The sequence below is a fragment of the Sceloporus undulatus genome, chromosome 1 (assembly GCF_019175285.1).
Source record: "Sceloporus undulatus isolate JIND9_A2432 ecotype Alabama chromosome 1, SceUnd_v1.1, whole genome shotgun sequence".
In the NCBI taxonomy this organism is placed as follows: domain Eukaryota; kingdom Metazoa; phylum Chordata; class Lepidosauria; order Squamata; family Phrynosomatidae; genus Sceloporus; species Sceloporus undulatus.
In genome coordinates, this window is record NC_056522.1 from 320,477,322 (window position 1) to 320,502,856 (window position 25,535).

General features: G+C 39.4%; 1 protein-coding gene across 1 annotated transcript in view; it reads left to right on the plus strand.

Annotated features, from left to right (window-relative positions):
• Positions 1-22,723, plus strand: part of EXD1 (exonuclease 3'-5' domain containing 1) — a 34,297-nt gene extending 11,574 nt beyond the window's left edge. Inside the window, 10 exon segments of the mRNA XM_042448407.1 lie at positions 160-220; positions 312-442; positions 4,586-4,600; positions 4,603-4,649; positions 10,680-10,766; positions 11,577-11,681; positions 11,822-11,902; positions 14,656-14,799; positions 19,655-19,846; positions 20,777-22,723. Coding sequence (XP_042304341.1) covers positions 160-220; positions 312-442; positions 4,586-4,600; positions 4,603-4,649; positions 10,680-10,766; positions 11,577-11,681; positions 11,822-11,902; positions 14,656-14,799; positions 19,655-19,846; positions 20,777-21,226 — 1,313 coding nt within the window. The 3' untranslated portion in view covers positions 21,227-22,723.
• Positions 22,724-25,535: the final 2,812 nt, after the last annotated feature.

Genomic DNA, 25,535 nt, shown 5'->3' on the forward strand with positions numbered 1-25,535 from the left:
TCAATTTTTCTTCTAGCTCTAATTTTGGTTATTTTGCTTGCTTGCTAGTTGTTGTAGTTTGCCATTGGAGGTTTTGGCATATCTTCAGCTTTCTGGAATTACATGTAGTTTCTGGTTGAAGGTTATTTCTGTAATAGGAGCTGCTGATTTATGTTTCAGTGGAGTTACTTGATGATGTAGAACAGGCTGCAGAAGAAAAAACAACTGCCATTAAGTGTAGGTATGTATGAAGAGTTTTGTTTTTAGACTTCTGATATTAAGTCAAATACAGTAGTTACTAATCATAATACTAATAATAACAACTTGTGCAGAGAAGTTCCAACTACCGAAATGTCTGTGGAAGGCAAAGGAAGATCATTGACACCAAATCCCCAGGAGCCTGAAGCTGATTCCCAAGAGAGACAAGAGTTCAGGTTGAATACCATCAAATATGCCTTTGCAGGTAACTAAGAGAAATTCAGATCAATACCTAATCTGCAGATCTTGTTTTCTATCCCACATTTATTATAGCATCATTTTAGGGCAGAGGTGGGAATCATGCAGCTTTCCCTATGAACTGCCAATTCCAGCAACCCTAGCCAACTGCATAGTGTATCAGAAAGAATGCTGGGAGTTCTGTCTAGCAATATCTGGTGGGCTACATGGTTGACTTCTGTGACTTAGGGCCTGCTGCAGAGCAAAGGGCTGGGGGGGGGAAACACCCTTAGAGTATGGCCAGAATCCTGTTGGTTCCAGTGTATGTAGCAGCACTGGGAGGAGAAAAGGCCATGGGCATGACAGTTCTGAAGGAAGTATGGTTTGTTATACTGTACAAGCTTCTTTCCTTTGCCACTGCTGCATAAACCTGGAAGAAAATTCAACAGCACTGATAGCATTCCACCCTACCATGGTCTCTAATGGGTCCAATATGTGTGCGTGCTTGCATATTTACATGTGAGAGTATTGCTGAAGTGTATGTTGGATTTTCCAGAATATGGCAGTATTACAATACACACCTCTGTAAAAGTTGTGAAACTGTTAAAGTTACCTTCCATCGCAAAGTAAACCCTCCACCATAAGGTTTATTGCAGACAAGAATAGGTGTGAGACGTCTCTTAAGCGCTCTTGCTACCTACTGTAAAGATGAAATGTTGACTATAAACTACAACAAAACAAAGGTTATGGTATTTAATAATAAAAAAGACCAAAAATAAATGGCAGATCGACAGCCATCAAATAGATCAGGTTATCTCATAGAAATACTTAGGGATAATCTTCCAGTCAACAGGATCGTGGAATCTGCAAACGAAGTATGCGATCGCTAGTGCCCAAAGAAGTACCAAAGCACTTCTTTCCTTTTTCTATTCTAAAGGTGGCCAATATGTCCCCACAGCCATTCAAGTATTTGTCAGCAAAATAATTTCCCAGATACTGTATGGCAGTCAGGTGTACACGCTTAATGATTACAACTCATTAGAAGTAGCACAAACCAAAATTTTAAGAGCAATTACAAGAATTCCAACATGCATCCCAAATGTAATACTCAGGTTGGAGACAGGACAAATTTCTATGGGAGCCCGGATATTGATGCTTTCTGGCTAAAGTTGACTTTTCTTCTTGTGGGGCTTACGCCATTAATTTTGGCAGATACTTTTCAATCTAAATGGAAAAACTCTCTGACTACAAAACTCCAAAATCTGGGACTCACGACTAACACCCTTCAGTCTATGGGATATTCTAAAGCTAAAACAGCTCTTTATGCAGCGCATAAAGGACACAGAATTCCAAAACCATAGAACTCAGTCCGCAAACTATTTTTCTTATTGGGACAGTATAGGACCGCTTACTGTGCCAAACTACATCATGAACCTATCGATCCCCAGATATAGAATAGCTTTCACACTGGCTAGATTAAACGTTCTTCCATCAGCATTACTGGAGGGTAAATTTAGTTAGACTCCTGTTCATGAGCAAACATGCCCCTGTAACTCAGGAGATATAGAGAAATGTTGGACATGTATTGTTTCACTGCCCTTTTTATGGCAATGCTCGCAGAGATTTGATCACTCCTATACTTTTGAAAGTACCTGGGAGATCTGAAGCTTTTTACTTAAATTACCTATTACCAGACTGGAACTCGCATATAACTTATAAAGTGGCACAATTTTCTGTGCTAGCAATCACTTGTAGGAAAAGAACAACGGATCAAAGTTAAACACATAATATTGTGTTGTGTCTGGTACTGCATGTCTGGTAAAAATCTGTTCTCACTAATCTACCTTTATTATTTCTATCTTAAGGGTGAAAGCCCATAAAGGTTTATTTTTATTTTATTTATTTTATTTAATTTTAAATGAAGCTATCTTAAATGTAACGGAAATGAATTATTTACAAGTGTAGGAGTTGGCAGATTTTTATCCCAAGCAATCTTTTTATGTTTATTATTTTATTTTTCTATGTTATATTTTATATTGATGTGTGGTCTTTGACCGTAATAAAGAATTTCAAGTGTTGAATTTGGTAGTACAACATCACACAGAGCAGGTTGTGTCCAGTGGTGGACTTGTCCTAGGTTGGAGAAACACTTCCACTAAGCAAAGCAGAGACCAGGTTTTAATCTACAGGCCCTGAATAAGTTACTCATGATTAAAGCTGTAGAAATCATCTGGAACAATATGCACTGCTGCATGCGGGGCTGCAGTGATTAAGGCAAAAAAGCTAAAACCAGGTGCTTCACTTTTGGTGTGTGGGAATACTTTTGGATAGTGCAAACCTGTTACTGGAAACAGCAGTGCTGAGACAATGGCATTACAGTGTGTAGGTGAAGGGTATCTTGCACATGCTTCCCCAACATTGAAAAAGAATTAACAGAGCAGTCCAGTATGTGATTACTCTAGAACAGGAGTTCCCAACTGTGCTCCAAGGAGCCCTTAGGGCTCCACATGCACCAGGTGCTCCATGGCCGCTGCAGGAAAATGAAAGAAATAAAAATTTAATGAAATTAAAGAACAAGAATATATTTGTATATACTCCTAAACACCATAACTTGTAAGACATAGAAAGGCCCTTAGGCCCACATAGAAAAAGGGCTCCACAAGTCAAAAAGGGTTGGGAACCCCTCCTCTACATTAAGGGTAGGCTGACCCCCTTGTTGCTTTCTTTTTGCCAGCAGGCAAAAACATACTTGTTAAGCAAGCTTTCAATGCTAAAGCAGGGAAGGTTTTAATGTAGATGTATGTTTTATCTGTTTTTAAGTTTTGTATGTTTCTTCAACCAGTTTTATGGTGTTTTAATGGGGTGGTTTTTTAAGTTTGTCTTGTACTTGTAAACATTTTTAATGTGTTGTGGAACCCACCCTGGGTCCAGTCCTGGGGGAAAGGTAGGCAATATATATATTATAATATATAATATTAATGAAGAAAATAATAAAAATTAAATTAGATGATTTTAAATTGTGATTAAAGTAACAAGATGCCAGGTGTAACTGAGCAACTGAGGAGTTTACTAGGCTGCCAGATGAAAAGAAGATCAACCTACTATTAAAAAAAAAATTTTTTTTTTTAGAAATATAATGAAGTTTCTAGTGCAAAACTGAATATTGTGAGCAGTGCTGCTTATAACAATTGGAAAACAAACATAATAAAAATTTCCTCCCTTCCCGGGGCAAGAAAACCTATAAGGATTAGCTCAAAATTATAATAGCTTTCTATTTAAAGCAATACCTAGTAGTTACAGGCAACAAGAGATCATATGTGTTGTGACTCAAATGGTTGATGGAAGAGGGAGGGAGGGCTTGCTCCCTCTGTAGCCAGCACAAAGAATGAGTGGGCCTCAGAGGAAGGAGAATTTCCCTTTTTGCTAGTGTAGAGCTGTGGGAGGAGAAGTAGAGCATTGACCATCCTTTGGAAAGTCTCAGGAAGCTTGTACTTTTATTTATTTATTTTACAAAAGTAAGGTTTGATGCTTATTTACTTATAAAATGCAAGTAATCAAGGGTAAATGATATATATATTTTAGATCTGGAAACTTATCACCTAACACCATTGTTCAAATACAGTCACCCCTCCTTTCTCGTGGACTTGAGGTCTGTGGTCTTGAATATTCACGGAGGGGCGCACTCTGTTATTTTCAATGGGATGTGTTCCCACGGCACACGCCCTGCACATGCCCCATTCAAGCCTAGGCTTTGGCCAGGACGGATCCCCCGCGAAAACAGGGCCTGCTGTAATCTAGCCAGTTACTAAGAATGTTTCAACTATATTTCAGTTGCATTTGTGTCATGACAATCGAGTCCAACAACTATCTGTTCTCAGACATGCAGTTGTTAACCTGCTTTTAAGAGGTAGTGTAACCAAATGTTTTTTAAGGAGCATTTCTTTTGATATTTTGACAAGTTTTCATAGCTTCATTTATTCGGAAAGTATCGCTGAATGTCCTGCTGTGAAAGGGGGAGTTACAGTGTATATTTGAAAGTATATTTTAAACTTTCTCAACCTGGCTCCATACAAATGTATGGGACTGCAGCTCCCATCACCTCCCATGCTTGATGAGGTTTCTTTGTATTCAGAGTAAAGAGGATTTTTAGTGTGTATTTTTTAAATTGCAGAAGACCAGAGGGATGAAATGAATATGTTGTTGTTGATCAATTCCAGAAGAAGTTTGGTTATGCAGTGAGTATAATACTGTTATATTCTGCTCATGGCGTCTATTCAATTTGCTGCTGGTTTTTTACACTGGGAAAGACAATGTGTGTGTTGTGGTCCTCGGATCAGTATTGCATAACTAGCCACTTGTTTGCCATTTTGCCCTTGGAGCATGCAGAAGGGAAGGGTGTGTCGAGTTGTGCAAGAGTGGACTCTGACCAGAATCAACCTCTCCTGGGGTGGTGGTGGTGGTGGTGGATGCTTGTTGTGAAACTACACTCCGTATCAGAGCTAAGATGAGTCAGCTACAGTACTTGGTTTTAAAACAAAAAATCTAGATGCAGTGAGCTCAGTGGAAAGTTTGTGGAAGGGAAATAACCAGGGGGATATGAACATCTCTATTTACACACTCTTTGAACAACAGGAAGGGCATAATGGGATTGGGAGTATTGCTGTGTACACAAAGTACACTGAAAACAAAGTAGAAAATCATGAAGGGATGACAATCAAAATTCTGAAAATAATTTAGCACGGGGAATGCTTTCACTGATCTTGATATATAAAATGAAATTAGGGAGGCATTCAATGTGATTTTAAAATTCCTTACTTCAACTAGATGGTCATGTTCTGGTCACAAAAAGCAGGGCAGGGAGATGTCTAGATATTCTAAATGAGGGTGACCTAGAATAACCTGGTCTTGAGACTGATCAGAAGGAGAGTGATCATGGCCTTAATTCAGTGACACTTGGCACCTCATTGCAAGATAAGTGTTATTTAATCAGTTGGAATTGGTGGACCACAGTGCTATAGACATTTCTATGCAAGTGGGGAAATTGCCAAGGAAATCTGATATCTTGTAGTCAAATTTGACTTCAAAGAGAGTAACTTTTTTTTAAAAAAAGGAAAGGGATAAATTCAGGCTCCATTCCCACTGGCACTTTTGCACTGGAAGGAACTGGGCAGATTTGGTTTCCCCCCCCCCCCCCCGAATGCCTCCGGAAGCAAGTGCCCACTATAAATACCTCAACGGGCCCTTTTCACTCGCTGCCCCTCACCCTGAACCTTCTCCCCCCCCCCGAACAAGAGCCATCACTCTTTAACACAAGCTTCAAGACGGAGTGAAGACCGTCCTGTTCCAAGAAGCGTTCCCAGGCCTTGCATAATTGGTCGCTGCCTACCTGGACGAAGATTAACCATCCATTATGAAGCCAAGCCTGCCTTCCAGCCATCTGCCTTGGTCCAGGCTTGAGGTAGAGAGGAACTGCTGGACCTCATCCTCTCCCCACTACTACTTCCTTCCTCCTTTTGTGTGGTGTCTTTTTGATTGTAAGCCTGAGGGCAGGGAACCGTCTAAATAAAAAGACTGTATGGTACAGCGCTGCGTAAATTTACAGCGCTTATAAATAAAGGATAATAATAATAATATAATAAAATAATAATAATAATAATAATAATAATAATAAAATAAGCCACGGAAGCCATTCCAGCTCTTTAAACCGGTTTAAAAGGAAGAGTCTCTGGTGTCAATCAAATTAGTTCTGCTTCGTAAAAGGTGACTTTCTTGCAGCCATGGCTAAGCGGATGGGGGCTCCCCCCTCTTTTAAAAAATTTCTGGCGGGCAAGGTGCGCAGATGCGTCAATTAAAACACTCTCGGTGTGGTCTTGTGTATAGCAAAAGCATTCAATTATCAAGCATCAATTTCCCAAATTGAAAGGGAAACATTTGTAACATTGGCATCGTAGCATTCGCATTTTAAACAAATAATTCCAGGAGAAAGAGGAAATGAAAGGGAAATCAGGCACTGTAGCCTCCGTCACCCTTTTGCGCTTGTCACCACCAATTCCCCTTTTTTGCAACTTCACCCTTTGCCTCCTGTGTGTGCATGTATTGTGTGCCTTCAGGTTGTGAGCTTCCTCCCCGCTTAACTCTTTGTCTGGCTCTTGCTATGGAATTCTGGGAGTTGTTTACTTGCTTTTGTGTGGTGCTCCAAATGGAGGTTCCCTCCTGGAGAGGAGGAGAGGGTCCGGGCATCCCTGCCTCCTGCGCGCTGAGGGCATGAGCCCCGTTGGACAGTGACACCAGACCGCCCTGGCAGAAGCAGCAGACCCTCTCCCTCTCTGGCCTTGTCCCTCCCTCTTTTCCCTCTGTTTTGCCCTTCACTCCCTTTCTCACTGCTTATCCCCTCCCTCCTCCTTCTCTCCTCCCCCTTTTCCATTTTCTCCTTCCCTCTCTCCCTCCTTTCCTCTTTCTTGTCCCACCTTCCCTCCCTTTTTCCTTCCTTCCTCCCTCCCTCCTTCTTTCCCTTCACACACACACACACACACCACCACACACACTTCTTCCCTCACTGCAGACGCTCACCTGCCTGCCTGCCTTGGAGGCCAAGGGTCCTTGGCTCCTGGGGGTCTCTCCCAGCCCACCCCACCTCCTGTAAATTCCTCCTCCTCCTCCTCTACTCTGCCTCAACTGCAGGTGCGGAGGAAGTGGGGAGAGGAGGAACAAGAGGAACAAGAAAAGGAAGAAGAGCAGGAGGAAAAGGAGGTCAGGAGGAGGAAAAGGAGAAAGAGCCCACGAGGGGTGGCGTTGGCAGAGGAAGACGAGGGAGAAGGAGAATGAGGAAGAGCGGCGAAGAGGAAGAGGAGGAGGAAAAAAGGAGGGCAAGCAGCGACAGGAGGGAGAGAGGGGAAATAAGAGGAGGGGGGAAGGCAGGGAAGAAGAAGGAAGAGCCGCGGGATACGCATGATCTGTCATTACAACAACCAAAAAAGGGGGGGGGGGGGGGCGGCTCGAAAAAAGCCAGCGGGAGAGGGGAGGGAATGCCCTGCCCTTTGCCCGCCCTCTGACCTTAATCCCGCCCTGAACTTGACCCGATCATGATCGGGGGCAAGTTCATATTCAGCAGAACCCGGGATTTCCCGAAAGAAACGCTATTTGCCCTGATTTCTTTTAACCCGCTCTAAGGGGCATTTGCCGTGGAATGGGTGTGCAAGTCTCTGATTTGCTTGTGGGAGATTCGGGGCGAATATGAACTTCACATGAAGAATCGATTTCTGAAGCGGGTTAAAAGGTAGTATGAATGGGCCCGAAGTTGAAAGGAAAAATCAAGGTCAAATCTCTCCCTAAGCATGAGTGGTTATTCACAACCATAACAGAAATTCATAGAATCATAGAGTTGGAAGAGACCACAAGGGCCATCCAGCCCAACTCCCTGCCATGCAGGAACTCACAATCAAAAGTATCCCCGAATTCAGGTAGAATCAGGAGCGTTTATTCCAACCTGCAAGGCCATCAATACTATTAACAGACAGTGATAAGGAATCTGTTAGAGAAAATAATGCTTCCTTTGGCAAATGGAGGTCTTGCTCAAATGAGGCAAACAAAATGGTACACAGACTTGCACAAAAATACCCAGTCAATAAGAAAAACAAAAGGAAATTTTGAGCAGCACCTATAAATGGGAAGCAGAGGCTGTCTCATAATGAAGACAAGCTGTTGTTTTGTTAAGTAATGAGATAATGGCTATATCTTTCATGTGAGTAGACCAGATAGAAATTTATTTAGAGTGTGCTTCCATGTCCTAGTGATTCTGGATTTGAATTATACAAGAGTCAGCATTCCACCTAGTTGAGTTAGTATTTTAAAAAATTAAAATGAGGCTTGGAAAAAAGGGGTATTTTTGTATATAGGACTCAGTACAGCATCCAAAATATACACATCCATGGGGTATTTGTTCATCTTCAAAATACAGTACTGTCTTTCATATAACCTTGTCCCAGGTTCTCTTGGAGCTGTAGAGAACTACTTTGAATTATGTCTAGAAACGGAACAATAGGCAATGAAGCTGTTGTAACATAAAAGCTCATTGTAATTGGCCCATTGATTGTCTGTAGGATTCAGATATGAAATGAGAAGCCATACCGGGGGGTGGAGTGTTACCCAGGTGGGATTTTTTATGAAAACACTCCTAAAAATCCCCACATATAAAGTACAGTGAACCCTTGTTATACGCTGGGGTTTGGTTCCAAAATCCCCCATGTATAACAAAATCTGTGGATTCTCAAGTCCCATTAACTATAATGACATAGCAAAATGGTGTCCCTTACGAAAAATGGAAAATCAAGGTTTGATATTTGAAATGTATACTTTTTTGGAACATTTTGGAACCGTGGATGCTTGAATCTGTGTATAAAAAATCCATGTATAAGAAGGGCTGACTGTACCTTCTCCAGGGCTGAGAGAAGGGCCGACTGTATATTAGTGGAGATAATTGGATGCCCCCACCATAGCATTGCTGACATATAGAAGCCTCTAAGAGAACCTTAACGTACATAGTGTGAAGGCATTCTTTCTCATGACCCTATACGGAAAGGCATGATGGGAAACAGTCTTCCATAAGGGCAAAGCGAGCAGCCCACATAAGGCAGTGAAGCCACAGGTAGGATTCGCCAACAGGAGGAATCCTCTCACACCTTTAGACAGATTTCTGGCCTTAAGATGTTATGCAGAACACCATTATTCTGGCATTGATTACCCTTTCCCATTGAAGAGGCTGACTATAGATCAAGCAATGTGTAGATTTGGTTTTACTTTGAAGTAGAAAAACAACCTCCGCTAAGGACAGAGAAAACCCTATAAAAAGCCCTGCCATTCCTTTGTTCTTGGTTCTGTGTTCGAATCCAGGCTGGCATCTTTTCAGTTTGTGTCCCGATGTAGTTCCACACTCTGTAACCCTTTCCTTTTCCCATCTCCTGTGTTGCTGCATCTACATTGATTCCCAGGAGACCATATCACCGTTAGAAAGCCCAGTGTCCTCTGTCCATTTTTCCCACCTTTTCTTCTGTTAGCCTTGAGCGAGAGTGTGAATGTTTGTGTGTTGATGTGTGTGTATCCCCTTCCATTAATAAACTAGCTTTTAATTATACAAGTCTGCTTCTGCACTGTTTCCTTGGGATATTTGGTAACTCCGTAAAAACTCTAAGATTCGGTCCAAAGCGGGTAGTTGTGAGAAGCCCATTGTTTGAATAAATTAAGCTAATTAAAATTTTCCTAATTAGAGCAAATATTCTTACAGGGGGTTGTGGAAGGGGATTTCTTTTTAAGATGAGAATTTTATTTTATATTGTATTTTATTATATTTCATTCTGTAACCCGCCTTGATTCCCTCGGGAAAATGTGAGATGATGATGATGATGATGATGATGATGATGATGATGATGATGATGATGATTACTGGAAGAGGCAACACTGAGAATGTTAAAGGCTTATACATATCAGTATAAGATATTTTAAAATGCAGTTATCCACAATAAACTTATTTACTTTTGTCAGGCATGGGAGGGGGGAATGTTTCAAGCATGTTATGTGGTACCTGTATGAGGGGATTCCAAAAATCTAGAGTCACATCTTACTTAAATTTTAAAAAAAAAAATTAACTGAGGTCCAAAACACACTGCAGAAATAACCCAGTTAGAGACCACTTTAACTGCCCTGGCTCACTGCTAGTGAATTATGGGAACTGTAGTTTTGTGTGACATTTAGTCTTCTCTGTCAGAGAGCTCTGGGACCACAATAAACTATAATTCCCAGGATCCCCTAGCACTCAGCTAGGGCATTTAAAGCAGTCAAACTGGATTATTTCTGCAATGTGTTTTGAACTCAAATATAAGCATTCCTTAGTGGATTGTTTTAAATCTTCCCTCCAAAAGATCTTCTAATTTGAAGAAAGGACAGCATAACCACAATAGAGATGTTAAGGATAGAAGAGCATAATCTAGTAATCTGTTTAGAGAAATTGGGGAAGAACATTGTGTTATGCTGTAGAATGCCTTAGTTGGAAAAAAATTGGCTGTTATGGTACTGTATAAATACAGTACAAGAGATTGAAATCTGATTCATTCTTTACGCTGTGTCAACCATCCCATCATACCCCTGATACATCTGACTTATGCTGTATTTAAACACTATGCTTGATAGGAAAGAAAAGGTTTTGTGTTGTATTCTTTGTCTTCGACACACCAGTATACCTAGTAATTTTTCTTCTTTCCCTTTCTTATTAGATGATACACATTAAAAAGCAAACTGTGTGCAGTATAGCAGCAGAGGGTGTCAATTTGTGTCGTTACGGGAAACTGTCTTGGCTGCAAGTAAGAAAATACTTTTTTGGCTTGGAACTTGTATGAATCTGTGGTTTTTAATCAGTGGTCTCCTTATGGTTATTAGGTGCCTGAGAAGAAAGAGATGCTGTACTCCTTGCTCTTCAATATTACCCCCGCCAACACTTCCCCTTTTTGTATTGCTGCTTTATCCTTAGTTTAATAGCTGGAGTTGATGTCTCTGTGACCTTTCATTATGTTTACTCTAGGTGGCAGGATGAAGGCTGATACAACTGGTTAGGTTACAAAGTGTATTTACTGGTAGTCCCACTATAAAATAACCTAGCAAATTGCAGTGAATTGCTAGCTGCCATCATCTACTGAATCCACAGGGTGTTGGGTTTTTAACAGTAAAATCCAGCTGTGTTCATGAGAAAAACATCTGTCCAATGGATTACTTCCTAAACTCCACTGTAGTGCTCTGTCTGTTCCCAAGATCTCTTCTGGAGAAACAAGACAAGACAATCCCACAGGAGTCTGCTCATATAGTAGGCTAAGACAGGGGTACTGTGTTAATGGGTAGAATTAATAATTTGTTTTGGATGTATGATTGCCACATAGTTATGTGGTAAGACAGTGAATTTCCTATTGTACTACATATATTTGAATTTTATTAAAATTGAGGAAACAGTTTCAAACCCGATCTTAAATATGTTAAGTAAATTTGACTGATATGAGCAATGCATGCAATGCTAGATGCAGGAGAATATTTTTATTAATTTTATGAAAACATTTCCTTGCTAATACTTGGATAATAGTGCCCCTTTTCATTTTGGTCTCTGTTCTGCATACTTATCATAGGTTGCAACAAGAAGCCAGGTTTTCTTATTTGACATTTTTCTTCTGGGACCTCGAGTATTCAAGAATGGACTCAGGATAATACTGGAAGACCAAAACATTTTAAAAGTATGTATTTGTGCTGCACACAACATTTGAGAAAATATGCAGAACTGTGTAAAAACAGCAACAAGAAATAGTTTCTTGATGTCTTTATTCCAGTTCTAGATCAGCTAACTGCTACATTGCCTCTTTCTCACATTCTTTAGGTTATTCATGACTGCAGGTGGCTTTCTGATTGTCTTTCTCACCAATATGGAATTTTGCTCACTAATGTCTTTGACACACAGGTAGGTTGTAAGATACTTTGGTCTGTAACTATATTTTAAAAGGTAGAATGATAAGCCACTTCAAAAAATAAATCGTTTTTAAAAAATTATTAAACATAAACATATTCACAAACAAATTTAATATACATATTTTAAATATACAAATAAAAACAAAATGTTTGTTGCCTATTACCCAACTGTTCTCTTTTTATTTTTCTTCATATTTTCCACCATATTAAATGTATGTCATTTTTTTTGCAAATGTTGAACCAATCTGTATATGAATATATGAAAACCTTTTATATTTTGTTTTAAAACGTAATAAAATATTTTAAAAATGTAATATACATATTTTATTGACATACTGTATCTAAAACACAGACTACAAGAAAACAAATTAAACTAAACAAAGATGAACATACACTACTGACTCCCCCCCCCCCCAACTAATGGCTGTACAGTATACTGAAGATGCCAGCCACAGATGTTGGCGAAACATCAGGAATAAACTCTTATAGAACATGGCCACATAGCCCCAAAAACCCACAAAAAACTATGGGTGCTGGCCATGAAAACCTTTGACTTCACGTATACCCGTTTCACTACTTCCTTATATATAATGTTATGCCTCTACAACATATCAGTTGGTTATTTTGTAAACCTAAAACTGATTGAATGAGAATGTGAATGAGAATACAAATATGTAATAAACAATTTCCAAACATTTCTTTTTGATCAACATTGTCTATTTGTCCATTTCAGCAATTTCAATTGTCTTCATCAGCCTTGTTGCATTGGCATCAGTGTATATTATTATAATAAATAATATAATGTAATAATAAAATTTTATTTGTATACCGCCCTTCTGAAAATCAGGGCGGTGAACAACAGCTAATAACAATACAATTAGGCAAAAACCATACAAAATGCATTAAAACAGTTCAATAAAAATAATAAAATTATCAATTATTGCTGGTGTGATCATACATTGTAGTGTTTTTTATATTTCTTCTCAGTTTGATTGGTCAACATTCCAAGCAAAAAAGTCTCTGGTTTCATTTGTATCTTGACATTAAAAATGTCCTCTAGCATTAAATAAATTTGAGTCCAATATTTTTGTGCCTTATCACAGGTCTACCACATATAAAAAAAATACACTTATCTACTGTTTACATTTCTAACATTTGTTTGAACTATTATACATTTTTGATAATCTATCTAGTGTTAAATACCATATATACATCAATTTATAAAAATTCTCCCTTAAATCATAATGCAAGATAAATTTCACACTCTTTGTCAACATTCTATCCCATTATTCCATTTGAATTGAGGTACCAATATTTTGATCACATTTCACCATGCAGTCCTTTATCTATACCCCTTCTGTTTCAGTTCTCAGCAATAGTTTATAATTTTTAGGAATCTTCATCTATACATAGTTGAGTTTCAAATTCAGACATAGACATTTCAAACTCTTGAATTTTTTATCCATTTTAATTCTTTCATTTAATTATCCATAAGCAGACCATAGTGCAATTCTTCCCTTGATAATGTGCACAGCTAAAAACATATTAAACCTATTAACAGGTTAAAACAAGACAGTTTAAAACCAGTTAAGAGTGTAAAACAGTAGAAGACCATGCATATGCCAGGATTTATATAAACTCAGTTAGGCCCCAATGGCCCCAGGTTTTACTTGGTGCCCAATGTCATCAGAATTCCACAACAAGGGTGTTGCAGCAGAGAAAGTACTGTACTACAGTATATTGGCCCATGTGATAGGATGAAGAGGAGAGCCCTTCCAACAGACTTTACAATCTGGGTAAGTGTAAACAGGTAGAGGTACTCCTTTAAATATCAAGCTCCTAGCCATTCTGAGCTTTGAATGCCGTGTAGATTGACAGTCCAGAAGTGTACTGGCAATTGCTTCGGATCAGTATTACAGAGTTTCTAGGTAATGTTCCTGTCACGGTCTAGCTGATGCATTTTGCACTAGCTGCATCTTCCAAGTTGCATTCAAGGGCAGTCCCATGTAGCATGCATTGCAGTAGTACAGTGGACCCTTGTTATACGCTGGTGTTTGGTTCCAAGATCCCCCGTGTATGCTCAAGTCCCATTAAATATAATGGCAGAGCAAAACGGTGTCTCTTATAAAAAATGGAAAATCAAGGTTTGATCATTGAAATTTATACTTTTTTGGAACATTTTCAAACTGTGTATGCTTGAATCCGTGTATAACAAATCCGTGTATAAGAAGGGCTGACTGTATTACACTTGGGAAGTTACCAGTGAGTGCATGAACTACTGTTGGTAGGTTATCTCTGTCCAATAAAAGATATAGGTAGTAGACCTTTATCTTCAAGAATGCAATTTTACATGCATATACCAGTTCAGAAAGCCCCCTATCTAGCATGAATTGTGGGTCTTCTGAAAGCTGTTTCAGTTTGTTCCTCACAATTGGAGAAATAGATGTCAGATCCTGCAGACTTTGTCTACACTGTATATATTTAGTACTTCTTCATGAATCATGACCAGATGCAGTCTCAGCCTTACACCCTTTAGTGACATTCTCTTCTATGCCTGCTCCTAACTTTACATTTGATTTCCTAAAGAAAATTCTTCTGTAAAAATACATCCACTGAACTAAAACAGTGGATTAAAAAATCCAAAATTAGCATATGTTACATAGCAATTATTACAGCAGCATTCTTGCATGTTCTGAAGCCAGCACATTTGGAAATGACATACCAATCCCTCATTTTCTTCCATAGGTTTCTGATGTCTTGCAGTTCTCAATAGAAACAGGTGGATTTCTTCCACATTGCATTAGCACTTTACAAGAGTGCTTAATGCGATACCTGGGGATGTCACAAAAGCAAGTCTCTTTCATGGATCTACGGCAGCGTGAGATTGAAGTAAGCATATCAGCTGAAATGGCACTATCTTATTGTAGCCTTTCAAGCACATCTGCAATAATTTTACTTTATTTATTAGGGGCTATTTTAATGATAGAAACCTTGTTACCTTTTGTATTTATTAAAATAAACTGCTGCCTAATTACTGAAACAGTAAGTTATAATTCAAATTGTATAATGTACAGTGCATATTTAGAACAATAATTCTGATAAAAGAGCAGAGAGAGTGATCCACAAATAATAATAATAATAATAATTTGTTTTATTTATATACCGCTATTCCAAAGATCATAGCGGTGAACAGCAAGTAAGCTAATTAGCAAGTAAGCTAATTTGCCCCCAACAGTCTGGGTACTCATTTTAGCGACCTCGGAAGGATGCAAGCCTGAGTCGAGCTTGGGCCCTTTTTCTGGTCTTGCACTCGCAACCTTGTGGTTTCGAGTGAATGGCTGCAGTACAGGCATTTAACCTCTGATCAGTGAAAGAAGGCTGAGAGAAAAGGTGAACACAATTTTATCTTTTTTCCTCTTAAGAAAGCCATTAATTTGTATTTTTTTAAAAAAGAATTGAGGGGCCGTGAAAAGAGAGACTCAAATATGAAATACTAACAGATAGGAAAAACCCTGAAGGGCTGTTGCTGATTTTTAAAATTTTAAAAGTGACTAGCAGTTCATTCAGTATAACTCAACTCACCTTTTGTAGCAGGGAATATTAAACAAAATACAACACCTTCCATTGTCAATGGTTGTAACAACTGAGACCTGAAACTTTCTGATTTGTACTGGTAATGCATTAGATTTAGAATGTGTGAATTTGTGTACATCTTCATGTATACGTGAGCCAGTGTCTCGGAATTGTACTGAATCTTTGGGCTGTTTTTTCTTCTAGGATCAACACAAAGTTGTGATAAGCTTTTCCATTGCTCCCAAGCAAGCTTCATATATGTTATTTTTCTGCAAGTGTAATTCTGGTGGATACCACAATCTATACTACTTAAATAATCCAATAGCCAGCCTATTGATTCTTTAGTGGGGGGCAGCAGTGTTGTGAAAGTGCTTGAAATGCTGAAGATCAAAGATTCCAGAAGAAAGTAGTTAGAGACTTGTAGTCCTGGAAGGAAAAAATAAGGGGAAAGCTTAAGAAAATCTCAGGAGTGAGAGGACAGAGGTCTGACAGTGAAAGTGTATGAAAAGAACAAATAGACATATCGTTTCTTGGCCTTCTGGCTGGGAACAGGGACTTAGCCGGGGGCGGCGGTCTGTGGGGTCCAGACCCACCCCCTTCCATTGGATACAGTGAATAATGTGTGCTGCTGTGCCGCCATGCCCAAGCCCCATTATATTGGTGGCACCTAGTCTGGAAAAAAAAACCCTTCCCAAAATCCTGGCTACGTCCCTGCTGGGAAAGCATTATCTGCTAGTATAAATAAGCAAGAGGTAAAATGCAATGAAGAGCAAGAGCTGCAAGAAAGAAAAGTTGAAAATTAGAAAAGGGAGCTGGATTTGGAAAAGGCAAGATTGCAGGCCTTGGTGTAAGCTAGAATGCCAGACAATTTAGGACTAGTTGCACAAGCTTGTATTTTCTTGCTTGGGAGTAAGACTGATTAAATTTTAATATTCATTGCATTGCAAACATAAGATGGCTGATGGAGTGCACCAAGGAATTCCAAAAGAAAATCAGCATGTGTTTAGACTATAGCAAAACCTTTGATTGCATAGATCATGAAAGGAATGCCCTTAAAAACATGGAAGTGCCAACACATCTGATAGGCCTGATGAGTAATCTGTACTCAGGACAAGAGGCTACTGTCAGAACAGAACATGGAGAAACAGAATGGTTCCCAGTTGGCAAAGGGATCAGACAAGGCTGTATCTTTTCACCCTATCTGTTCAAGTTCTATTCAGAACATATTATAAGAAAAGCAGGTTTGGACACAGAAGAAGGAGGAGTGAAAATAGGAGGAAGGAATATCAGCAATCTAACATATCCAGATGACACCATAGTACAGTACTAGCAGCAAACCTCACAGACCTGGAACACCTACTAAGGAAGATCAAAGAAGAAAGGCTGTTGTACTTCGGACATATCATGAGAAGGAAGGACTCATTGGAAAAGACAATAATGCTGGGAAAGGTGGAGGGAAGTAGGAAGAGAGGAAGGCCACATGTTAGATGGATGGACTCTATTAAGGAGGTCATGGGTATGGGGTTGCAGGAATTAAGCAGAACAGAGAAGTATAGTGTCTAGATCAAGAGAAGTAATAGTGCCAGTCTATTCTTTGGTCAGGCCCCACCTGGAATACTGTGTCCTGTTCTGGGCACCACAATTCAAAAAGGATGTTGAGAAACTGGAGTGTGTCCAAAGGAGGTTGACTAAAAATGGTGAAGGGTCTGGAAACCATACCCTATGAGGAACGACTTAGAGAGCTGGGGATGTTTAGTCTGGAGAAGAGAAGGTTAAGAGGTTATATGATAGCCCTGTTTAAGTACTTGAAGGGATGTCTTATTGAGGAGGGAGCAACCTTGTTTTCTGCTGCTCCAGAGAACAGGACCCAGAACAATGGATGCAAGCTACAGGAAAAGAGATTCCAGATCAACATTAGGAGGAACTTTCTGACAGTAAGGGCTGTTGGACAGTGGAACACACTTCCTCAGAGAGTGGTGGAGTCTCCATCCTTAGAGGTTTTAAACAGAGGCTGGATGGCCATCTGTCAGGGATGCTTTGACTGAGAGTTCCTGCATGGCAGGAGGTTGGAATGGATGGCCCTTGTGGTCTCTTCCAACTATGATTCAGTGGAGGACAGAGGGTCTTGGAAATGTCTCATCCATAGGGTCACCATGAATCGAGATTGACTTGAGGGCAATTAATAACAAACAACAATAGCTGAATATGAAGTTTGTACACATAAGTTACTTTGATAACTTCTATATCCTACAAGATAAGTAAAAATTATTCTCATATAATTGCTGGTTGCTAAGACAGAATCACTTATTTGTCATATAGGTAGTTCAGGGCAAGGCAAAATGCAACTTTCAATCTCCTAATCAACAGGGCTGGTCACATGACCCATACAGGCTGCCAGGAGATTCAAGAAACAAATCAGAATGTCACTGATGATAACCAAAGGGACCTTTACTACGATACTTTTTGACTGAAAAGAGACCCAGGCCATAATATTTCAAATATGTGAAATAGTACTTGAGGAAGTGTTATGTTATAAGTGGATTAATCGCTATGAGAAAAATGTTCGATGACTTATAAGAAGCTAAATTTTTAAAAGTTTACTAGGAGCCAGAGGGATAATTTAAGGAAGTAATACAGTAAATAAATTCTTTTTTCTTGTTTTAAGTCTAATAACGCATGTTATAAAACTTCCATGATCCAGTGACAAAAAAAGAACTATATGTATATTTGTTTTAGTTAATAATAATAATAATAATACTGTTTATTTATAGCCCGCTTTTCCAAAAAACGATCAAAGCGGGGTACAGCATAAATGTAAGCAATATACAATATAAAAACACACAATATAAAAACATCATAAAAACATCCCAGTAATAAAGCACAGTAAAATTCACAAGAGTAAAACCAAAGAAACAAACTAGCTGGATAAGCAACTGTATAATGGGGGAGAATAACAAATGTCAAGGCACATGGGGGAATGCTGGTTGGAAGAGATAGGTCTTAAGTTTCTTCCTGAACAGGTCAAGGGAGGTGACAGAGTGGAGCTCGTCAGGAAGGGAGTTCCAGGTCTGCGGGGCAGAAACAGAAAATGCCCTTTGGGAAGACAAGGATGTTTATCACACTATGCTCTTAAAGAGGTACTATTCCAGTGTGACTCCTCTAGCTGCTTCCTGTTGCATGCTGGGATTGGCAGATTTAAGGAGGGGTATTTAGAATTCTCAGGCAGAGAAGTTCAGCTCCTTAAAACTGCCAATCCCAGCATGCAACAGGAGGCTGCTAGAGGAGTCACACTGGAATAGTAGCTCTTTAAGAGCATAGTGTGATAAACATCAAGGTGTATCTCGTCTTGGGAACCCTTAAGAATTGCTTCCCGACCGATCTCAGAGTGTGGGGCGGATTATATGGGGAGAGGCGGTCCTCCAAGTACCCTGGGCCCAAGCCATTTAGGGCTTTATAGATGATAACCAACACCTTGTATTGTGCCCAGAAGCGGACAGGCAGCCAATGAAGATCTTGCAGAATCGGTGTTATGTGGCTAGTCCTGGAACATCCAGTGACCAACCTAGCTGCCATGTTCTGTACTAATTGAAGCTTCCGGGTTTGGTACAAGGGTTGCCCCATGTAGAGCGCATTACAGAAATCCAACCGAGAGGTTACTGGAGCATGTACTACCGTTTCAAGATCGCCCCGGCCTAGGTAGGGTCACAGCTGGCGTATCAGCCGAAGCTGGTAACAGGTGCTCCTGACCATCACATCCACCTGAGATCCACCTAGTTATTATGTTGGAAAACAATAAAAACTATGGCAAAAAAGAATGTTATAGAACACCTGGCCTGAAGTCTACTTTGAATATGTTCCCTTGTTAAGCAGTGCAGAAAGCTCCTGTAATCTATATTAATGCTGAGTTAATGTTGTTGGATACTTTAAAGAGAAGCAATTCATTCTCTTTGTTGGCCAAAGAAAAGAGAGTTTGAGGAGTCTGGAGGGGTCTAGGAGTGTGAAAACATCCTTGGATGGGCATATGTGAGTCTGGCTACCATTTGCCTATTCTGCACTAAACTGTTTCAGCAGTTGCATTTCCAAGTCCAGTTTTTCAAGATTGCTAAAAAAATAAATCCTTCTTTCATTTTAAATAGTAATATATTTTGTCATATTTCATTTGGACATGAAGGGAAATCCTGAGGTATGGTTTACGAGACCCCTTCCACCTGCCCTGTTGAACGTGTTAGCTCTGGAAACAGTGTACCTCCTCCCTCTTCGCCTGATGCTGCTTGATGAAATTATGTCTGATTTAACAACTTTGGTGGATGGATACCTTAATGCATTTCGGGAGGGATCTGGACATTCCCTGGGAAATACAGAGGTAAGTTTAACCTTGGGAGCATTTCCAGGTAATGAGATCAAATAATTATTTATTTCTGCCATTCTTGATCTTATATTTTAGAACAGCCAACTGTAGATTATTGCCAATTTATAATTCTACTTCAATTCAATCAGATTTACCAGAAAACAAACATTTCTATTTAAAGTGCCAATATTTGAGTGTTTTTCCCCTGTTATATTTCTGTATTTAACTAAGGAAAGAAACATTAGTTCAATTTATATTTATTATTTGCTTTATATTCTAAAATTTTCAACATAAATGTTGTAAAGGCAGAAAGAAAGAAACCATGCAATGTGTAACATTAACATTTTGTAAAGCCCTAGATAGCAGCAGATAAAATAATAAAAAGAGCACAAAAAGTGAACAAACAAGAGTATGGAAAAATAAAAGAAACAAGTTTGTTGTATTAAATCATCTGTATAATGTTACTGTAATATTATTCTATGTATAGTGGGCCATTGGTATTGACTGGGGTTTGGTTCTAGGACCCCCCTCATGGATACCAAAATCAGTGGCTGCTCAAATCCCATTAAATACAATGGATAGTAAAATGGTGACCTTTATATAAAATGGCAAAATCAAGGTTTGCTTTTTGGAATTTATTTATCTTTTGAATATTTTCATGCCGTGGATGTTTGAATCAATGGATACAGAGGGCAGACTGTAGTATAAAAACTAAAGTTGCCTTTTTTGCTATTTTCTTTTTCATCAGTTTTATGTATTAGACTGTACATTAGGTTGTCACGTCATACTTCTATTCTCTTTTCAGTGGATACTCTTCAACAACAGTAAGATTCATCTGTACTATATCATTCATGTTTAGCTCCATTTATAGAAGTAGTTACTATAATTGAATGAAATGCTGATGATAAATAGATACTGGAGGTCTGATTTGTCTGTCTTAATCAGATTTCCTCTATGGCGCTACCACAAGAGCTAAGACAACTGATAAATTTTCACAAAATTCGGAGAGAGAATGCCCTGAAGAAATTCCAACTGAATGAGGAAGGTCTTCTCATCAGAAAACATGTAGTGCCTGTAGGGGAAAAGAGAGAACAGGAAGAAGGAAACAAAAATTGTGACACTGACTTAATTCCTTCCAATAAGATAGTCTCCTCTAAAATACACAGTGCCGATTGTCTCCATCCCTGCGATCCAGTTGTTCCCAAAAGTTCTCCAAAAGTGAAGCAGAAGGCACATCGCTGTGATAATCAGGGACATACAATTGGAGGTAATGTAGAATACAAATTGGAAACAAGAGATCCAGCTTGTTGTAAATCTACAACCTTCAAGCCGCAAAAGATTCCTAGGTCTTTGGAAGAGGAAATCAGTCAATTATTGACAGAAAAAAAAGGATGAAGAAACCCAAGGTCCTGCTGTTTCTGCCTCTATACCTCCAAGAAATAACTATTCTCCTCAGTTCTCATTTCATGGTGGAAGATTGCCTTTGCCTCCTGTAAAGCCATCTTGTCAAACCTTGTCAAACAATACTCTCTATCAAAAGCTTTCTTTTCAAGAAACCCAAAACCACCATCCACCTGGTCCCATAAGTCCTAAAAGGAAAGAAATTGATATTCATTTTGCCTTGCCTCATGGCTTCAGCTGCAGACCACCAGCCCCAAATTCTGTAGGAAAATAAGAACTAATTTCATTAGAATTCAAGATTTCTATTGAACATAAATCTGGAGTGGGTGGGAGCAGAAATCTTATTTTGTTATTTAGAAAAAATGACATGTAAATTAAATTTGTTATTGGCATTCTCAAAGTAAACTCAGGTTCTTTGTTAAATCAGAGTACAAGTGTCTTTATAAAGATCATACTCATCCTGAGACTTTTCTGTTTTCCTAACCCTTGTTTATAATGTGTGAATGGTTTAGAATTACTATTATTGGTTATAAATTTGGAGATCAGTCATGTACTTGACCTAAGTGCAACATTGGCTGATTGTTACATATTAATCAAGGATAGTTAATTTTCTTACCACACAGTATTTGCAGCAAGGCATTTGAGAAAAGCTTTCCATTTTGGTGTAATTATCCCTAGAAAAGAGATGTTGGAGTGTAACTTGTGTCATTCACTATTATCGACTGTGCTGTCTATGGGTTGTGTTAGTTGGGAGTCCACTACAGGTTTCCCAACCCTGCTATAGAGAAAGACAGAAACATTTGTATTGTGCAAACTATTCATAGATAGCAGTCTTATTTCTACCTCATACCTTTAATATGTAGGGAACAGCAAGGTGCTTTTTCTAGCAAAATCATCTGATCCTTAGCCATCCACTTAACTCAATTGGATATAGATCAAAATCTGTAGACATAAGATAATATGACAATTGCAATTTGATTATGCAGTGCTGTTGTTAACTGTTCTTGAGTTGGCCCCACCTCATGGTGACCCTGTGGATAAGGCATCTCCAAGACTCCCTGTTCTCCACTGCTCTGCTTAGGTCCTGCAAATTAAAGTCAGTGACCTCCCTGTTTGAGTCTATCCATCTGGCGTGTCGTCTTCTTGCACTGTTGTTTTCTATGTTCCCTAGAATTATTGTCTTTTCTCATGAGTTATGCCTTCTCATAATGTAATGCACAGTGTCTTTTCAAATCAGTGGATGTTAATTGAGTTTACATTTTTGAAAGTTGCTTTTTGTTTGTAAAATAAAGAAAGATGAAGGCCTTCAGTTAAGTACACTATTTTGAAACAGGCCAAACGTAGGGGCAGGTGATTTTGAGCAAATGTTTTGCAAAATACAGATATATGCATGTCACATATAGGTATATTACACTGTGTTTTTGTCAGAGCTTTCTGTCCACAAAGCCTTTGCAGAGTTTATGTTTGAAATAAAAGTCTTTTGATTCTTTATCATCTTTGTCCTTTGATTTGTGGAAAAGCAGTATATAAATAAAATTTATTATTATTATTATATATATATAAATTTAGAATCAGTATTTTGAGCATTGGACTAGGACTGCTGAGACATGATGAGAGTTGTAGTCCAACACTATCTGGAGAGCCACAAGTTGTCCACCCTGCACTGAGCTTTGAATCAACTCTAGATCCCTCACACTGTCTGTGGACTCCTTTCTTCCTCATGAACTGCTGAAGCTATTTACAACTATCTTAGTGGTTATTCTGTGTGACACTAGCTCTGCAAGGCCTATGTTGTGGTTGCATTTTCTTTTTTTAAGCATTGTAGTAGACAAGTGTGGTGTAGTGATCTGAGCATTGGACTATGACTCTGGAGACTAATGTTTGAATCTCCGCTCAGCCATGGAAACCCACAGGGTGACCTTAGTCAAGTGACTCTCTCTCAGCCTTGGGAGGGCAGTTGTAACCCCTCCCCTCAAATTTTTGCCTCTTGAATCATGTTTGCCTTCTTGTACCAAGAGTTCAAGCTCATCTTATTTCATATGTTCTGTTTATTAGTGTAGAGACATTTAAGGACAATGGGTCATTCTCTCCAGGTAAACCCTTTAATTTTTTCCTGCCCACTGTTGAGTTTTTGTTCAATTGGCCCAAATCTTCCTGTATCATTGAGGTTGTATCATTGTCCTCAATACTTGGTGTCCCCCCACCCTCTGAAATACAGTGCACCCGTGTTATATGTGGGCGTGCTTTATGTGGACTTGAGCGTATGCGCTCAAGCTACATGGAGCGCAAGGGTCGGCACGTCCATTCAAATGAACGGGGCGTGCACCCATGGCACCCCACATGCTGCCACGCCGCCATGCATGAGCCCCATTCAAATGAATGGGGCTTGAGCATAGGCGGAATTCACCTTACGCGGGGAGATCCGGAACAGATCCCCTGCGTAAGGCAAGGGCCCACTGTACTGTTTGCCTCCCCATGTAACTCAGTTCAAAACCCTACTGCTCAGGTTTGTTAGACTCCTAGCAAAGACATTCTTATCAATTGCTGTACAACCCATCTTTTCCAAGAAGTCTGCCTTCATGAAAAGACAGACTATGGTTCAAGAAGTGAATTTTCTGAAGGGCACTTTCTGTGGAACCAGTTATTCAACAAGAGGGATAACAACCTGAGTCCCAAGATTCTTTAGTTTCCTCCTCAAAGGCTTTATCTTGCAGTATCATTTGTCCTACATGAAGCAGGACAGGGCTGTTTTATTAATTTTGTTGTATTTTGCTGCATGGCCAACCTGGCTATCCCTGAATATTCCTCCTGTGTTTGAAGATAATGAATTTTTCTGCAGCAGGGGAAACTTCAACAAAAGGGAGCAATGGACTGGGATTTAATTCTTTGAGGCTTTCCCCCATCCAGTGAAGGGAAAACTCTTTCATCTGGACTACAGTTTGCAAATTTTACCTATATAGCACCTTAAAGCTTTTCCAGATGTAACAATACAGAGATTTGAGAAATTTGATGTTCTCTACCTAAGAAAGGGAAAATTAGCTTAGTACAGGACAGAGGTAGGTTTAATCCCAAGGAAAGTTACTTTTCAGTTGCTAATAGTCAAAATGTTATTACAGAGGTACCCCGGGTTACGAAATTAATTCGTTCCGCCGCCGCTTTCGTAACCCGAAAAGCTTTCGCAAGCCGAAACCCCATAGGCGCTAATAGCGAAAGCCGCGATTTGGTGCGAAAAAGCGCCGAAAAGCACCAAAAATTTCTTTCGTAACCCGAAATAACCTTCGTAACCCGGAACAGTTTTTTTAATTGATTTTTTTTCGTAACCCGGAAATTTCGTAAGGCGGCGCATTCGTATCCCGGGGTACCACTGTATCTGTCTTTTATTGCCCTTTGTCCTGTCCCTACATGGCCAAGGAGGGGAGTGGCCTTCCTCTCAAAATAACTGTACCAACTGAAACATCTGATACAAAATGTAGGCCTGTGACTCTACAATTGTCACTTTTTTCCCTCCTGATGAAGCCAGTGGAGCTATGGTTCACTTCTTGAACCATAGTCTGTCTTTTCATGAAGGCGGACATCTTGGAAAAAATGGGTTGTACCTCACAGTAATCGATAAGAATGTCTTTGGATCTATTTTCTGCATTTGGCTTACCTGATAAAGGTATCACTTTGTGGCTTTTGAATTTTTTGTATTTTGGTCCACCATGACCAACACTACAACCCCTGAATATGAATCCTGACCATGGAAACACATCCTTACCTTCTGTCTCTTCAGAGAATTGAAAGACACAAATAGCTTGATAATAATGGCCAATAATGTGTATAGATTAATGGAATTATGTGAAAAGCAAGCTAGAATGTGTTGTAGAAATGATTCCTGGTAAATGCTTTTCCAGCCATTGCTGCTATTGTCCATGGGCTGGAATAGACCAGCAAGAAGGGGTGGCTTAAAGCCGCTCCTTCGGAAGACAAATTGTCATGTAAATGCTGCACTGTCAGACCATCTTGAAGCTGCCCATGTCTGGAGCGTGTGGCATATAAACACTGTGCTCCCAAGCCACACGGAGGGTTTACAGGGCCATCTGTTCTGGCCCCATGTTGCATTTTAAGATAACTAGGTTCAAATGCTGCAAGGTTGCTTGAACGGGCTGAAGCTGGGGCAGTGTCACATATAATTTCTCTCCTGGTGGTGTTTGAATACAATGAAATCATTCATATGCATATTAAAAAAAAGGGAATGGTGTAATTCATGTGTGACAATTGTGATTATGTAGGGCAGAGTTGAAATATACTTAATATTTTTATA